The 16954-nt window shown below is 55.9% G+C and overlaps 7 protein-coding genes across 7 annotated transcripts; 3 read left to right on the forward strand and 4 right to left on the reverse strand.

Moving 5' to 3' along the window:
• Positions 1-184: 184 nt before the first annotated feature.
• G647_04657 (uncharacterized protein) lies at positions 185-1200 on the reverse strand (the record flags this gene model as incomplete). Its single annotated transcript, XM_008728996.1, has 2 exons — positions 185-858; positions 912-1200. The coding sequence occupies 2 exons, from the start codon at positions 1198-1200 to the stop codon at positions 185-187; spliced, it is 963 nt and encodes a 320-aa protein (XP_008727218.1).
• A 1473-nt stretch (positions 1201-2673) lies between these two features.
• Positions 2674-4238, forward strand: G647_04658 (uncharacterized protein; the record flags this gene model as incomplete). Its single annotated transcript, XM_008728997.1, has 5 exons — positions 2674-2985; positions 3046-3130; positions 3190-3728; positions 3904-4044; positions 4125-4238. The coding sequence occupies 5 exons, from the start codon at positions 2674-2676 to the stop codon at positions 4236-4238; spliced, it is 1191 nt and encodes a 396-aa protein (XP_008727219.1).
• A 263-nt stretch (positions 4239-4501) lies between these two features.
• On the reverse strand, positions 4502-6435 carry G647_04659 (uncharacterized protein; the record flags this gene model as incomplete). The annotated part of the gene is made up of 3 exons (XM_008728998.1): positions 4502-5663; positions 5714-6100; positions 6152-6435. The coding sequence occupies 3 exons, from the start codon at positions 6433-6435 to the stop codon at positions 4502-4504; spliced, it is 1833 nt and encodes a 610-aa protein (XP_008727220.1).
• A 908-nt stretch (positions 6436-7343) lies between these two features.
• Positions 7344-9702, reverse strand: G647_04660 (uncharacterized protein; the record flags this gene model as incomplete). The annotated part of the gene is made up of 6 exons (XM_008728999.1): positions 7344-7813; positions 7871-8148; positions 8195-8298; positions 8346-9235; positions 9284-9567; positions 9623-9702. 6 exons carry the CDS (start codon positions 9700-9702, stop codon positions 7344-7346), a joined length of 2106 nt encoding a protein of 701 aa, XP_008727221.1.
• A 1281-nt stretch (positions 9703-10983) lies between these two features.
• Positions 10984-12511, reverse strand: G647_04661 (uncharacterized protein; the record flags this gene model as incomplete). Its single annotated transcript, XM_008729000.1, has 3 exons — positions 10984-11326; positions 11379-12366; positions 12421-12511. The coding sequence occupies 3 exons, from the start codon at positions 12509-12511 to the stop codon at positions 10984-10986; spliced, it is 1422 nt and encodes a 473-aa protein (XP_008727222.1).
• Positions 12512-12942: 431 nt separating this feature from the next.
• On the forward strand, positions 12943-14117 carry G647_04662 (uncharacterized protein; the record flags this gene model as incomplete). The annotated part of the gene is made up of 5 exons (XM_008729001.1): positions 12943-12983; positions 13037-13130; positions 13189-13243; positions 13296-13498; positions 13548-14117. The coding sequence occupies 5 exons, from the start codon at positions 12943-12945 to the stop codon at positions 14115-14117; spliced, it is 963 nt and encodes a 320-aa protein (XP_008727223.1).
• Positions 14118-15082: 965 nt separating this feature from the next.
• G647_04663 (uncharacterized protein) lies at positions 15083-16803 on the forward strand (the record flags this gene model as incomplete). Its single annotated transcript, XM_008729002.1, has 5 exons — positions 15083-15304; positions 15360-15636; positions 15698-15858; positions 15910-16387; positions 16451-16803. 5 exons carry the CDS (start codon positions 15083-15085, stop codon positions 16801-16803), a joined length of 1491 nt encoding a protein of 496 aa, XP_008727224.1.
• Between the last annotated feature and the right edge of the window lie 151 nt (positions 16804-16954).

Genomic DNA, 16954 nt, shown 5'->3' on the forward strand with positions numbered 1-16954 from the left:
GCGACAAATTGTCCCGCGTCCGAGCCACGGGGGCAGCAGACGACGGTATACAGCTCGTGGGCGGCACGAGGTCAAGACACCACAAGCAAGACGAACCCATCAATTGCAGTCCGAATACGCTGCTACTACGGTGTATGTTGTGCCGACTGATATCAGATGCCTACTCTGCTGCTGAGGTCGCTTCTCACTTCTTCACGGCCGTCACGGTACTCCCGTCCGGCTGGCCGGTCTGCAACGTCACGCCGGCCCTCTCCTCCCACCGCTTCAACAACTCGGTATGATCGGCCGTCGGGGCCAGCGTGGCCGCGGCGTCCTTGAAATCCCGAATGATCAAATCCGGCAGATCGGTGTGGAAGCCCGTGCGTTCAAAGACCTCCTTGGCAATGCCAATGTCCTTGATCAACAAACCGAGCTGGAAGCCAGAGGCATACCGCCGGGGCAGCGCATCCGTGGCATAGCTGTCTGAGGTGGAGAAGTTGCGCCCCGTGCCCACGTTCAGCACGTCGATCATCTGCACGGGGTCGAGGCCGAACTTCTGGCCCGTGACTAGCGCGTCCGAGAGCGCGACAATCGACGCCGCCGACGTATAGTTGTTGAGCGTCTTCATGACGTGGCCGGCGCCCAGCCTGCCCATGACGAACACGTACTTGGCCATGGCCTGCAGGACGGGCAGGGCCCGATCGATGGCGTCGCGGCTGTCGGATCCGACCATCAGCGTGGCGTCGCCCGTGTCGGTGTCGTGCAGGTGGGCTTGCGTGACGGGCGAGTCGACGAGATGGAGGCCCAGCTCGGCAAGGTCACGGCCGAGGGATTGTGTGTCGTAGGGCGACGACGAGGACGTGTCGATGATGACTGTTCCTGCGAGGGGGGTAAGCGCGGACGGGCATTCCCTTGACGTTGAGCTGACTTACCTCGCTTCAACGCCTTTGCGATTCCATTCTCGCCTAGCACGACTTCACGGACGACTTTCCCCTGTGGCAGCATCGTGACCAGCACGTCGACGTCCTTGAAGCCCTCGGCCCCTGGTGCCGCGACCGTGGTGTTCTTGTTCTGCTGGGCGAATGTGGTCTCTCGCTCTGGGTCCGCGTCCCGGACGACCAAGTGGAAGCCCGCCCTGGGGATGTTGGATGCCATCGAGGCCCCGGCCTTGCCGAGCCCGATGTAGCCCACTGTTTTGACCGAGTCGCTTAGGGAGCCCATCTTGCATGCAAAATAGTACCGATCCGGATTGTGTTAGTGATGCTGGATTTGATGCTGATTCTGGATTCCCAAGATCGATCGATGCTTAGGAGAGTCTCGTACTGTAGGACGTGGACTTGATCCGCGACGAAAGAGTATTCTTTGCCGTAACCTAGCTGTCTCGTCACCAGAGGCCAGGTCCGTCGCAACGACTCTTTTATCTAGGTACTCGAACCCGCAATTAATTCCGTCCCGGAAGAAAAGAACAGAGCCGAGGGATTGAAGACGAAGACGAAGACGAAGACGACGAAGATCCCCGTTGTCCAACTTCCACAAACGCCATGGACATCGATTCGTCCAGTCCAATTACTTCCCGCCCCGTCAGTCAGTTCCTCAAGGCCCAGTCAGGGCTGTCGTCAACAATGAGGGGTCCTCGCGTCTTGCCTTTGTCCACCTTGTCCTTCCCCATCTTCATCCCTCGCTTGGCCTCGCGGCAACGCGGGACCCCACAAACCATGGTGCGTCTCGTACTCGTACATGTACACAGTACACAGCATTTAGCCACTGGCGGGGCCTTGGAGAACGGGATGAGGTCTTGGTACTGAGCAGTTGGAGCCCGTGCCCGTGCCCTTGCCCAGGCCGAGATTCGAGCCCCGAGGTCGTCGAGGCCGACTTGGACGCCAGTGGATGGAGGAATGGGTGAATCCCGGGCGTGTGTGGACCGCCTAGAACTGGAACTTCCACGGAGCGCAGTGGGAATTCGCCAGTCATACCTCGGACTCGTCCAGAGCACCTCGCGGTCTTGCCCATCGCATCCTGCCCAGCCTGTTCAAGACGACTCGGCAAGCCTGGCCTATTACTGACTGGAGCGGCCATGGGCAGTCCCGTACGACTCCCCAGTAGCCTGCTGTTATTGTCCGTTGGCAGTCGTGTCGTGTCCAAACCATCGACCGAGTGACTGCCCTCCGGGTAGTTAGGTACAGACAATATTTGCCTTTGGCCTTTTGCCTCCGCTGCCGAACGCATGGGAGAATCCCTAGCAATCCCTAGTAATGCCTAACTAATGGACTGGCCCTCCGATATCAACGACCATCTGCCATTATTAAGATAACTAGCCTTGTATCTCCTTGATTGTGGTAGAAAATCTTCAAACCTGTCCCATATGTTACCGACTACTAGGTAGCGATTGTCGATTGTCGAGTCTTGATTCCTAATTCCCATTCGATCCACCACGAGTGGCAAGCAACCAAGCGGCTGAACCATAACTATATCAACCACCTCAACACAAACATGGGGTCCCTGGCGCCGGAATCCCCTTTGAAAGGTACGAAATGACGAGGATACAGAGAGCATACACGATTTTTATCTTCAATTCCCCAAAAAACCCCCTACTTATTTACTTACTTTCTTACTTACTTACTTACCTACTAACTCCTGCAATTCACAGTCATCATAGTCGGCGCCGGGCTAGGAGGCTGCGCGACCGCGCTGGCCATGCACCACGCCGGCTTCGAGGTGGTCATGTTTGAAAAAGTCCGCGAGTTCCAACGACTCGGCGACTCGTTGGGCCTGGGCGAGAATGCGTTCAAATTGTTGGACCGGTGGTCGCCCTTTTTGCGCGACCGGCTGATCGAGATCGGGAACAAATCCGAGATGATGCAGATCCGGCGCTGGCACGACGGCAAGCTGCTCGCTCAGCAGCCCTTGATGGACATGGCCGGGTATATTGGCCACAGGGGCGATTATCACCGGGGGTTTTTGCAGGCCGTGGCGGAGAAGGGGATCCCTTTGCACATGGGCGCCGAGGTCAGTGTGATCATGCGTGCCTGTCACGCCTGTCTGCTTGATTTGACGTTTTCTGCGCAGGTGGTCGACTACGACGACACGGTCCCCTCGGTCACGCTCAAGGACGGGACGCGACATACCGCGGATGTGGTTGTTGCTGTCGACGGTAGGCGAATACGTATTTCCAAAAGGAGCAACCTGCTCACACGTTACATGTGCGCGCAGGCATCAAATCCCGCGCCCGCGAACTGGTGCTGGGGTTCGACGACCAGCCCAAATCATCCGGCTACGCGTGCTTCCGGGCCTTCTTCGACGGGGCCAAACTGCAGGGCAACCCGGTCACGGAGGAGTTTGTGGCGCGCGAGTGCGTCAACATCTGGATCGGCAAGGACATGCACTGCGTGCAAAACACGCTGCGCGGCGGCCGCGAGTTCAACTGGATCATCACGCACAAGGACACGGCCGACGTGCGCGAGTCGTGGTCGCAGCCGGGGGACATGGACGAGGTGCGCCGCCTGGTCGAGACGCTGGACCCGCGCATCGCCACCGCCATCCGCATGACCGACGAGTGTCTGGATTGGAAGATCTGTTACCGCGACCCCATCCCCACCTGGGTCAGCAAGAACCACAAGGTCGTGCTGGTGGGCGATTGTTGTCACCCGCATTTGCCCACCAGTGCCCAGGGCGCCAGCCAGGCCACCGAGAGTGCCGCCGTTTTGGCCCAGTGTTTGCTGTTGGCGGGGAGGGAGAATGTGCCTTTGGCGGTGAGTGAAGACGGCGAGCGAGGGCGGGCGAGTCCCTCACTGCACTGCACTGCTCTACCCTGTCTTGCCTTACCTCCCTATGCTTTGCCCTGCTTTCCTCTAGCGCGACTCGCCCTGTCTTGCCGTACAGTGTACTCGCGACATCTCCATACTGACATGACGATCCACCATCCAGACAAGAGTATACGAAAAGATCCGATTCCCGCGCGTCCGTCGAGCGCAGACCAACGGCGAAGATCTCCGAGATAGATGGCACAGCGCGCTGGACAGGATAGGCGAGGGCGGCGAGATCGACCCGGCGAGTCTGCTGATCAAGGTACGTTTCCATGAATCACTGGGCTGTGACGACACGAGACGAGGGCACTACTGATGATGATTTGCTCGCCCCCCCACCAGAACGCCGTGCTGTACGACTATGACGCCGAGGCCGACACGAGGAAGCGGTGGCCTGAGATGTCGGCGCTGGTGAGCGAGGAGTTGAGGACCGGGAACATCACGCCGTTGTGTTGAGTTAATGCTGCCCCCTGTTTGGAGTTGAAACCTTGGAGACAAGTATGACTGTTCGGAGTTGAACGCTCGGATCCAAGTTATGGACTGATGACGGTGAATGAGGCTGAAGATCGAACACTTGAATGATACCATAACTACAGGTACAGTACAGTATCCATGACTGCAATCACGCATAGCTCTTGGTCTACCAGTATTTACGCCAGTATGCCTTCGGTTGTGCAATGTAGCATTGTAAATTCACCCCGTATTCACCTATCACCCCCTTACAGCTTCGAGCTCAGACTCGGACTCACGCCATCTTTCAGCAGGTTTCTCTTGTCCCCCTCGAGGATCTCCCATCCCTTGCCTCGGAATCGCTTGCCCCAGATGCCGTTCCGGCCTGGCGCCAAGATACTGTTCGGATCAAGCGTGTCCTTGATGCTCTCGTTGAACTTCCTCAGCGCGCCGTCGTTCCAGCTGTACGACTCGGCCACTTGGTCCGCGAAAAGGAGATGGGTCCGGTATTCGCCGTAGCCTTCTTTGGCAGCCGCTGAGATCATCTCGCGCATCAGTCCTGTTGCTCTCCTCTTGGCGTCGGCGTCGGCACGATCGTACACGATGTTGGCGATGTAATGCATTTCTCGACCAGCGACGCACATCGTTGGAAACACGTCAAATCCCCATTTCGCGTGTAGCTTGGTGATGGTGCTGTGGATGAGGTTGGCGTCCTTGCCCTTGGTCGGCGAGATCGGGGAGAAGAACAGATGGGCGGCATTCGGCTGCCAGTTCAGCCAGTCGAGCTCCTTCAGCACAGGCACTCCGCTGCACACCTGGACTCGAGAGTGCAGATAGTGATCCGACGGCACATCTTTCGGCAGGAGGAATCTGCTGCCCTTGATCTTGCCAAACTCGGCCTTGATGACCTTGAGCTGGGCGTCGATCGAAGCCGGGTCGCCGTACTGAGTGCCGTAGAAGACCCAGGACACGTCGCCGCAAGGAAGCTGAGACGCCTTTTCTCGGATGACGTGGCGTGGCATCTGACCTTGACCGCTGTACCAGAACGATCGTGGCTTGCCTGTCACGGCCAGTTCCTGGATGACATGTCTCAGTTGAGGGATGTTACCGAGTATCCTCTTCTGCGCGAGTGGCCGGATGATCTCGACAATCTGCTCGAAATCTTCTTCGCGCGGAAAGGTGATCATGTACGACTGATGTCCGGTCTCCGGCATCAGCCAGAAGCCCATTTTGGTGATGATGCCGTAGTTGCTTTGGCTGAAAATGCCGTCGACATACGGGCCATAAGCTGCCTGGAAGGACTGCCACGTCGGATTGTCCGCGCCATCTTTCCCTGGCATTGCTCCCATGCCGGTGCGGAGCAACTCGCCTGTTGGTAGCACCAGCTCCATGCCACAGTGGTTGGCGAAATGATCACCGTAGGGTGTGTACCTGCTCTGGGTCAGAAGAGCTGCTCTGGCGTGGGAGTCCATTTGACTTACCCAACACCACGATCGATGGCATTCCCGAGAACCGAACCACCACCGAGATCAGGGCAATCGATCCATAGTGGGAGCTTGCGTCTCTGGATTTCCTCATACAACGCAAAGTACGACACGCCCGGCTCAACAATGCATGACGCATTATCAGCATCGAGGTTCAAGATCTTGTTCATTCTTCGGCCAAGATCGATGACGACGGATCCGGGTACGCGAGGTGCTGCGCCTCCATATCCGATGTTACGGCCCATCGAAACCGGGTAAATGGGAATCTTGTGGTTGTTGGCCCATCTTACCACGGTCTGGACTTCCGCTGTGCTGGACGGGTAGACTATGGCACTACATATCAGCTCCTCCTGATCGGCAATGTGATATGCATCATGAGTATTCCTGTATGATCACAGTTAGAACCCGGGGGCACCAGAGGTTGAGCGAACTCACGGGTGTTCCATATACCACCCATCCACAAGCGGCTTGTCGTTCAGCTCGACATTTCCCTGTCCCAGAGCACCTTTGAGCTCGGTCACGGCTTGATCGAAGCTTTCCTTCGACACCCCAGGGGGGAGGGCAGTCCTTCTCCTGGGAAAACTGTCTGGCACCGTTTTTTGAGAGAACAGCCTTGTCTTGGCATCAACAGCTTCTTGGGAGAGCCTTGTCGGCACGCCACTGTACCTTGTCTGGAGGTCGGGGATAGAACCCTGAGTGGACGAGGCTGAGCTCGACATGATTCGAGTACGTGTTGCGATTCGCTGACCGAGTTAATGCAGGCTTCGTTGGAGCGTCCAGGATAAAAGCCCAAACCCCGATAATATTGCTGATCACTGAAAGCTGCTGGGCTGCAACTCAATCCTTGAACCGGCAAGCGTGTTCGCCCCACGATCGGAAAAAGCTGCGGCTTCGTCAAACCGCCAGCTTGAAATATCAGTCAGCCATGCCCACAGGTACACGCCCCGCAACACCCCTCAATTCCCCAATCCAGGAGCTATCGGCGAGGGGCGAGGGAGTCCCCATGTAGAATGTGGAGGATGGGTATTCTCCCCGCCGCTTACTGTAGGCGCGACATAAACGCTTGTCCAAATCGAAGGGAACACATCGCGATCGAGGCATGCCGTGCAGCCACTTGGGCTGACCGTCGCTTGGCCGCGGTGACAATTCCGACAATCTGGATGCAAACGTGAACTGCCGTGGCTCACGCTCTCAGCCTCGGGCCATCATCCGAACCGACTCAAAGGTCGGCTCTTCGGGTTTCAGCTGTGTAGGGAGTATTCCCGAGAACATCGAGGGCGCTGGCGAGGCTTGGGTCGACCTCCCCGGGCATTCGGGGTGTGTCGAAGCATTGGCCTAGCACATGCCGCAAAGCCAGCATCACGACGGACTCGAATACCGTGGTCTGCTGGCCACGACATACGCAGCTTCACGCGACTGCTCGACCGTACAGCAAGAAGTGTTGGATCTGGAGGCCATCTCAGCCTGGTGCCACAATATCTTGAGGCGTCTGTTTGCTCACACACCGGGTTGGGCGAGTGTTCTCTCGGGTGCTTGTGACTTGGATCCGTAGTTATGAGTGCATTGGAAAATGCGACCGGCAAGTAGAAATTACTCGGACAAAGTAGGTTGAGTATCGGGTTCTGCATCACCTTGAGAGGATCTTCCTCAGGTGCGCACCTTGACAGTCACTATCCGCTTCCAAAGGCATAAAGTCCAGGCTAGGACTGGATCCTCTTCCGCCTCGACTATTCAGACTGGATTCACTCAACCCGTCGTCGTCGACGCCCATCTCTCTCTTCATGACCACGTGCGGTGTGTGCGGAGGAGCCACGCCATTCGTCGGACTAGCCGTGCTGGAGGCCCGCTTCTTGTATTGGAATTTCAGCACGATCATCCTCACGAGTGTCCAGTAACTGTCGGCCGAAGTCTCGAAGCCCATGTTACTCATGGTGGCACGGGGCAACTTCGCACGGACGTCGTCCCAGAGTGTTTTCCAGTTTGTCAAGGCCGTCTTCATTGGCTCGTACACAAGATGCGGTTCGGGGCTCAATGTCGTTGCTGAGATCCGATGAAGCGGGTTTCCGAAGAGGTGTTGCCAGCAGTGCGTGAAAAGAACTGCACGATTGTCAGCGCCCCAGAGGTTCGATCCGGGCGGAACCTCAACACACGTACCATGAATGAGATAAAGCATATCCCAGCTGCACAGGGTCTCGTGTTGATATGCTGCCCTCAGCTCGTTCGGCTGGACAAACAGTTTCTGAAAAGCATCGATCAATTTCATGCGTGAGCGAGGGAATGCGGATCGCTGCAGCATTTCCGCATAACTCGCAAGCTGGAAGGCTTCAGCATGGCAAGGCAGCTGCAGATCCACTTCGCAATAGTTGACGCGTGGAGGGACATTGTTGAAAATACCCATTGCCGAGTCGAGCGCAAGCATGACATTCATGGTCCTGTGATCGGTCAGTTGAGGAAGTGTATCACGCAGAAGCTACCCACCGGATGCGACATTCATTCCGTACCCAGCGCTGAAAGGCCATTTCGTCGGTCATTGCAAAGACACTTGCATGTTGCGCGGTGGGAAGGCCGAAATACCGAGCCATCTGCCATTGCTTTAGGGTGAAACGTCGAGGGAAAGCGTGTCACTTACGTTGAGAATCGTACAAAACCGTTGTCGTCTAGCTCTCCTGCGGCCTGATAGGTTTCCAGAGAAGTACTGGACGACCACACATAGGTAGGCTCCCTGAAACGTCTGAAAGTGATAGTTTAGAGCTTCCTCGTCCGCCATCTGCAGGTATCCATTCGTGGTAAAGTAGTCGTCCTTCACAGCTGGGAGCGAAAAGACGTATTGCTCGATCACATCCAACAGGCTCTTCATCCAAGCAACCTTCCCCGGGTCCGAATACATGGCGCCCAGTGCGACGCATCCCAGCACGAGAGCCTCGGGTGCAAGTGTTGGTTGAAATGTCGGTTGGTGAATTATCGGACAATGCCTGTAGTAGTTGTTGAAGAAGGAATTCAGGCAGCTGTCTATTTCCACATGCGTGAGGAGCTCGATGTTGGGAGCTAAGAGTGGAAGTTGTGGGTTCTCCGGGTCTTCGATCGCAATCTTGCTCACTGTGTTCAGCAGGATTTGCCGGATCTCGTAGGCTCGAGTCTCGAGCATCATGGCGGAAGGCGGCACAATTACAGGTCCACTGGTGATCTGCGACATGTCATGGTGTAGCGGATACGAGCCGAACGTCAAGCTTTCGAATCCTCCAAAGAAAGAATCGAAACTGACCCCTTCAAAGTCCGGCAGAGCTGCACCGGCAAAGACATCATTCTGTTCGTAGTCCTCACTCCAGTGTGAAGCTTCAGAGGAATCTTCGGCTTCATTGAGGGTGGGATCGTCCTCGTCGACCCCATTGCCGGAAGGTGAGTCGCGAATGGGGAATCGAGGAGCCAAATCGCCATCTGGGGCATTGAGCAGGTGATGTATTGGGATTGCATCACGGCTTTTAGGCCTCGGTCCTTCTTGTGCCGTTGACGGACTGGAAGCTGCCCAGAGTTAGCCAGATTATGGAGGTGACAGCGAAGGCGACTTACATCGAACGCAGTCCTTTCCTAGCTCCTGACAGCGGGTACAGGGCGTTTCTTGGTCACATTTCGTCCTCAGCTTGACGCATGACAAGCACGACGATCGCTTGCGACCTTTACTCTGGCCCTCGGGGACAGGCGCGCCTCCGCGTTCCTTGCACCGAAACTGGTGCGCTCGCAGGACGTCACTTGCATCAAAGTCAGCAGCCGCTTGCACTCCACGTACGGGCCTCAGTACCTTCGCTTGAAGCACTTGGAGCAGAAATTGCAGGTGAAGGGTCTTTGTGCGACATCTGTAGCCAGAGTTAGATGGTGGGAGAGCTGAGGAAAGAACATAGGACCACTGACGTTGCTGTTGATGGCGAAGCATATGCGCCTTTCGCACGAACGACTTGGGACATGATGGGCAGTGAAACCGGTCCTGCCATTGATGGGCTTGGTCCATCACGGTGACTGTCATTGGCAAGTCGTAGGCAATGTACCATCAGTCACAGTGAGCTGATGAACCAATAACACCCTGATCGCTACGAATGTCGTTGTATCCAGGCCTGCTGCGGACATGAACATGATATGGCTTGTAGTTGTGTCATGACAGGGGAGCTAGGTTTCATCGCTAGGATATTCCGGGTCCATGTCAGGTGGAAGCCATCGTCGTCTGAACGTGCGTGGTCTGGAGATCTGGGACCCGGCAGGACAAGGTTCGCAAAACTGTCCAATGCAGCGTTTGGATCTGTCTCGGTGATTTCCGTCAGCGTAATAGGCGGTGCTCGGACCTGAACATATGCAGCAGCTTCTCGCACGCTTAGACGCGCACAACACCTCAAAGGCTCTGGAGAGTTCAAGAGCCGTGGGGCGGGTATGAGGTGAAGAAGAAGATGGCCAGAGTGCTCCACCAGACATTGACACGGTCTGCCAACGAATAGCGGACTAACCGGTCCTGTCAGTGGTGACTTCAGCGAGGCCTTGGGAGCGGGGTGAACACGAGTTCCAGAGCGCGGGTGTGGATGAAGAGGACGAGGTCGACGAGGAGGAACGAGCGTGCGACCCGTCCGCCTGCGGTGGATTCTTTGCAAGCCGAATATTTGTGTGGGCGCAGGCGCCACCAGTGGCCATTGGAGCCTTCGCTGGGGCCATGCACCGCTAGGCTGCTTGAAGCCTAAACCGCCCGTAACTTGCTCCCTGGGTGGCGTGGCTGGTGCGAGGGTCGCTTAACTAACTTAACTAAACCCAGACTTGGCCGTGGTGGCCGTGCTTCCAGCAGCCGGCTTGATCTGCCTCCCATCCGCCTTGGCAGTCTCCCTCCGCATCGTTGGCTCACACGAACTGTCACAGTCTGGATGAGGCGAAACTCAAAAGCTTCGAATAAATTCGCATTCAGCTGGACGGCTGTCTACCGGGTGTGATAGGCCTCCCGCTGCCTGCTAAGCCGTGGATTGCCACAGGTTTGTCATAAACGTACCTCGTAAAAATTGCGCATGGAAGGCTGCCACGCCTCCGAGTACCCAGATCATGGCCCACCGATCCGAGAATTCACCCAAGGCCTTATTTAGGGCGATCTGCCAATCTCCGCGGCGGCCCTGGTCGCGGCTGAATGTAACAAAAAGGCCACGGACAACGGAGGATCTCGATTCTCGAGCACGGCGCACTGGGCCGTGCGCCTGGAAGTGGTGGAACATCCAGGGCAGATCAGCAGAGCAGTCGCTTGGCGCTCATAGCTTGACGACGCCAGTGACCTCTCTCTCCAGGCGCTGCGTGTTCACCATCGCCGGGACGATCTCCGAGATCGTGGTTGCTCCGGCCAGAGCCATATTTGTCTCAAGCTCTTTCCGCAGAATCTGCACCATCCGCCTGAAGCCGGCCTCCCCATAGTTACCTGTCAGGCTATACAGAAACGGCCTCCCAAGCCCCACGGCACGAGCACCCAAAGCGAGAGCTTTCAACACATCGGTCCCCCTGCGGAATCCGCCATCCACAAAGATCTCCATTCGGCTATTGATCAGATGTGGCGCATACCGTCGGATCTCGAGGAGCGTTACCATTGGTGCTTGCGCCCTGGGTGCTACGAGTTAGAGCATCCTCTCAAGGAAAGTCCATAAACACGTACGTATCTTGGGACCGACCGCCATGGTTCGACAGGACAATCCCTTCGACGCCATGGTTATATGCCAGTACAGCATCCTCCACACTTTGAATTCCTTTGAGCACAAGAGGCAGTTTCGTTATTCGCCGAATCCAGGCAACGTGATCCCAGGTCAAGTGCGGGTTGAGAAGACCTGAGGAGGCGACTTTGGCCACACCAGGCTTGACTTCCTCTACAACAGCGACCCCGTCATCTTCATTCATGCTAGCTTTTAGTCGATCATCTTGCTCACGGTTTCCCAGAACCGGTGAGTCCACGGTCAACCATATTGCGCTGACTCCAAGTCTGTCAACTCGGCGTATCAGAGCCTCCGCCTTCTGGGAATCTTTGTGGAGGTACAGCTGAAAGAAGACAGGCTGGTTCTTGCTAACTCGGGCGTCGATGATACTTTCTATCGACATACTGGGGCTCGTGGGTATAACCTGTATTATGCCTTCCTTTCCTGCACCACGAGCGAAGGCGCATTCTGCATCCGGATGTGCATACTTGGCCAGGCCCGATGGTGAGACATAGACTGGTAATGCCGTGGTCTTGCCCAGGATGCTGGTCCTGGTGTCCACCGAGCCTATATCACGAAGGACGCGCGCGCGTAACATCAGCTTGCGGAACGCCCGAGCTGCGTCGTTCTTGCTGTACTCATCGTCCGCCGCGGAAGAGTAGTACGCCCATCCCGTTGGACTGAGATATTGCTTTGCAACAACTTCGAAGTCATTGACGCTGATCATAGCACTCAACGGCGGAAATCGGGCTTTTCCTCTCTGTTGCCGCTTATCTCCCACGATTGGCTTCGACGTCGGGATGGTACTGGTGTCCACCGTACCCCGAAACGCTGTAGATGGCAGGGTCTCTGCTATCAGATCTGGGCTGTGCACGCTCTCGTATTCAGCTGTCGCATCTTGTCCTGCGCTTTTCAGAATGATCTGTGCTCCGCCTGGATGTTCGTCGAGAAACTCTGCAGGATTCATGTTGAGAACGTGATCAGGATCGCAACAGTAGAGATACGTACCTGTGACATCGTAGACCTTGCCATGGATAGCGATCCAGCACGACTTTCTGTGGTTGTGATTCGCAACCTCAGCGCCGTCCAACCTGGTCATTCTCGAGACGGACTGTATGCAGCCACGTCATCCTTCATGATTCCTGGATCTCGGACGGTGGTATTTTAGGACTCTACCTACCGTTAGCTTAGCCCGGGACCGAGCACTGCGGGAGGGCCGTGGGATGGTGTCTATCGGATAACCTTACCCCGACGATGCGGAGCATTCTGGACAGACACGGCCGCCCCCACGAACCCAAGGACCTAGTGGGAGCCGCCGTTCTCTCCTATCACAAAAACTGAAGCTCGAGTTCGTTGTCTTCTGAAGGGCGCCAGTCTCGGCACTGCTCTTAAGCGAATTCTGCAGCATCGGCAAAATTATACCTCAGTCAGAGCCAGCGCTGTCGTGAAGCTCCTCGAGACCTGCGCACAAGTGATGGTCACAAGGTGAAGCACTGAAGGCGAGAATCAAGACTTCTTGATCGCGACAAGATGGCGCAAGACATCAATGTGATGCTGTATGGGCTTGGCGCGTAAGGCTCCATGGTGGACGTCTGGCGTGGACATGCTGACTGAGTTTCACAAGTATCGGCTCCTTCTATGCCTTTATCTTGGAGCGTACCAAGCGCGTCCGCCTGACCGTCGTTGCTCGTTCCAACTATGAGGCGGTTAAGAAAGACGTTAGTAGTGTTACGTCAGCCTTGGGAAGAACCCTGTCTGATAAGATCTCTCTGGCAGGGCCTACATATCAGAAGTGCGAACCACGGTGACCATGTCGTGCATCCAGCGAAAGGTGTGGCTCGTCTTGCTCTCCATTTGGAGCCATGCTGACCGTCAACCCGCAGTGGTGAGGACGCCGGCAGAGGCGGGAGAAACTTACGATTACGTTGTCTGCGCCCACAAGGCGATCAACCAAGAGTCCACTGCAAAGCAACTGGCTCCGGCTGTCGATGAGAACAAAACATGCATCGTGATCATCCAGAATGGAGTCGGCAACGAAGACGCGTTCCGAGAAACATTTCCCAAGTGCACCATCCTAAGCTGTGTGGTATGTCAAGGCCATGACGGGCTCTTGTCGTTGGCTAATGCGGTGGCAGACGTGGGTTGGGGCCAGTCAAGACATCCCCGGTGTTGTGAACCACTGGAAGTCTGAGAACACGGAGATAGGCCTCTTTCCCAACCCGAGCCTCGATGCTGCTTCCGAACAAACCAGGCTAAATGAGTTTACATCGCTATTGCGTGAAGGCAAAACACCATTCTCGGTGGAAGACAATGTTCAGATCCAGCGGTGGTCCAAGGTCATCTGGAATTGTGCATGGAACTCTCTTACAACACTCACCATGCTCGACACCCATTCATGGCTCAAGTCGTCGCCTGATTCAATGCCCATGACGCGGAGGTTGATGCAGGAGGTCATCGATGTGGCAAGGGCGTGCGACGTCCCTGTCAAAGACGGGTTGATTGATGAACTTCTCGAGAAGATCCTGGCGATGCAGCCCATCGGGTCCAGCATGCAGACTGACTGTAAGATGGGACGCCCAATGGAAGTTGAAATCATCCTGGGAACTCCAGTCCGAAAGGGAAGGGAGCTCCATGTGGCGACCCCAATCCTGGAGGTGCTGTATACCTTGCTGTCGGCCATCAATACCCGTATGAAGCCAGTTTAAACAATAAAGAGTTAGAGCTCATAGACCATCCGAACGGTATTGCTTCTGCAGGTCGGTGTTGGTAGGACCCAGAGCCTCGAAAACGGAGACAACGCGCACCAACGCGTCGCCTTGTCACGTGTTGTCACGGCGGGCAACGCGCTCGCACATCCGCCGGAAAATCTTTTGTCCGAGCCGGAAGTCTCCAATCTTGATCGCTTCTCAGATTCACTTATTTCCTCGCTTTCGTGCTATCGCTCTCACGATTTCAAATCCTCGTACTCGTAGGTATGACCTGAGCCCGCCCGTCTCGGTCCTCAGTGGATCGCCATTGGTCCACCCCCGACAGATCTGCAAGACAGATCCTTCGTCATGCGCCTGCGCTGATTTTCCTGCCTTGGTCTGCGCTAATGCTCTCGCCTCAGAGCACCTCTCCCCTCCAAAACCGGCACTTGAGCAGCTGGCACAACCTTCCAACGGCGCATATCTCCCGTTCCATCCTTCTGGCGCGACAGCAACCCTCTTCGGGATGGTACAGCCTCGAAGCCATCTCCCCTCCCCACCAGATGCACGCTGTGGTTGATGACTCCGTGGCAGCTTCATCGGCCTGCCGTGTCTTGGTGGGGGTTCTCTACCCCCATCTGAACAGCATGGTTTTCACTGTCTCTCCTTTGCCTGGACCACAAGTGAGCGCTTTGAGGTAGCGTTGTTCTCTCGGAGTACTGTACCCCGATACCCCGTGGGGTGAGCGACTAGCACCTTCTCTGGACGTTTCATCACGACGATCATTTTGCCTTTAACCTCGTGAGCTTAACACGGCTTGATGGCTCCGGGACTTGGCAGCTCAATGCTCGAATGATCTCCATCGTCGATAAAAGGCAGTGCAGGCACTGTCAGCCCCATGTCCCACGGTAGTTTCTTCGCTTCTTTTACACTGAGTTCGTCTCCTCCCGTCCTTGTCGGTTGACATGGCTACAAAGGTCACCATGGAGGGCATTGGGAAGCCCAGCCTGACATCGATGAGGGTGGAGGACATTGGCGCCGAGGCAGTGCGCATCGACCATTCTCACATGATCATGCCCGAAGCACTGCTCGGCCTGTCTGAGTCAGAACTCACCTCCCTCGGTCGCAAGGCCACCCTCAAACTGGATTGTATCATCATGCCATGCGTGGTGATTATGTATATCCTCAACTACCTCGACCGACAGGTCAGTTTTCAGGGTGAGCGATATCAATAAATGTCGTATCTTACGTCCTGTGCAGAACATTGCGTCCGCCAAGCTCGCCGACATCGACAATGACCTTGGACTCTCCGCTGTGCAATACCAAACTTCTGTTTCAATCCTTTTCTGCGGCTATATTCTGTTCCAGGTGCCATCCAACATCATTGTCGGCAAGATCCAATATCCTGCGGTCTACATCTGCGCGGCGATGGCTGTCTGGGGTGTAGTGTCAGCGCTGATGGCCGCCGTGCAGAACTTCAGTGGTTTGCTGGCATGCAGATTCTTCCTGGGCATCGTCGAGGCGGCCTTTTTTCCAGGTACAGTCCAGCGAGTTCAATGTTCATTTACCTGGTTGGGATGCTGATGCCGCCTCGCCAGGCGCTCTTTATTTTCTCTCACTATTTTACAACCGCAAACAGTTTGCATTCAGGACCGCGATACTCTATTCCGGCTCGCAACTCGGCAACGCCTTTGGTGGCCTCTTCGCGATCGCGATTTTGAACTTGGATGACCACGATGGTATTGAAGGGTGGCGCTGGGTAAGTGTGATCGATCGGCTTCGTAGCGAACTCCAGCTAAGATACAAGCAGCTCTTTCTCATCGAAGGCGTCATGACCATTGGCATCGCTATCATTTTCGCCTTCATCCTGCCCAACTCGATTCGAAAGCTCCGTGGCTTCTCGCCACAGGAGAGGGAGTGGGTTCTCTGGAACTTCGAGTCCGATCTGGGCCAACAGGACAACGCCAAGGAAGTCAGCGGGCGACGAGGCCTTCTGTTGGCGCTCCAGGACTGGAAGATGTGGTCATTCATGGCCTTGTTGACGTCGATCTACATCTCCGCCGCCGTGACCAACTTTTTTCCCTCTGTCGTCGGCGGCCTCGGCTACTCGAGGAACAAGACATACGGACTGACGGCCCCTCCGTTCATCCTGTGCGTCATCTGTATGTTGGCCAACGGCTTCCATTCCGACAAGCAGCAGGAGCGCTACCTGCACATCGTCTGTCCCCTCGCGATCACCATGGTCGCCAACATCATCGCCGTGTCCACCCTCAGCATCGCTGCACGATGTAAGTTGCAATGGCTGCGCCGGGACCAGAAATGACAGACATGAAACTAACTGGACATTCCAGACGTGGCCATGATGTTGATGCCTGCGTCCTTCTACGCGGCTTCCATCGTCGTGCTCTCCTGGATCACAGGCAGCCTGAACCAGCCCGCGGTGAAACGCGCCGCCGCGATCGCCACGATCAACGCCGTGGCAAACACGCCGAATATCTGGACTTCATACCTGTACCGCTCTCCACCGCGCTACATTGTCGCATTCATCGTCAATCTCGCCTTCGCGGGCGTAGCTATCGTCGCCGCAACAGTTATACGCTTTTACCTCCAACGAGAGAATGCCAGGATGGACCGCGGCGAAGACGTTGGGAAGAGCGGTCCCACTGAGGCTCAAAGGATGGCTGGGTTCAGATACATTCTGTAATGGCTACACATGAGGGATTTGACGGGTGACTCCCTGGTGGTGAGGCTGGAGGCTATTGAGAACGCAATCGGCGGGTGTGTGGGCGGCTATACAGGGCAACCGTTATCTCAATAAAGAGCTATCAGGAGAATGATGAGGATTCTTATGTACG

This window comes from Cladophialophora carrionii, assembly GCF_000365165.1.
Source record: "Cladophialophora carrionii CBS 160.54 unplaced genomic scaffold supercont1.3, whole genome shotgun sequence".
Classification (NCBI taxonomy): domain Eukaryota; kingdom Fungi; phylum Ascomycota; class Eurotiomycetes; order Chaetothyriales; family Herpotrichiellaceae; genus Cladophialophora; species Cladophialophora carrionii.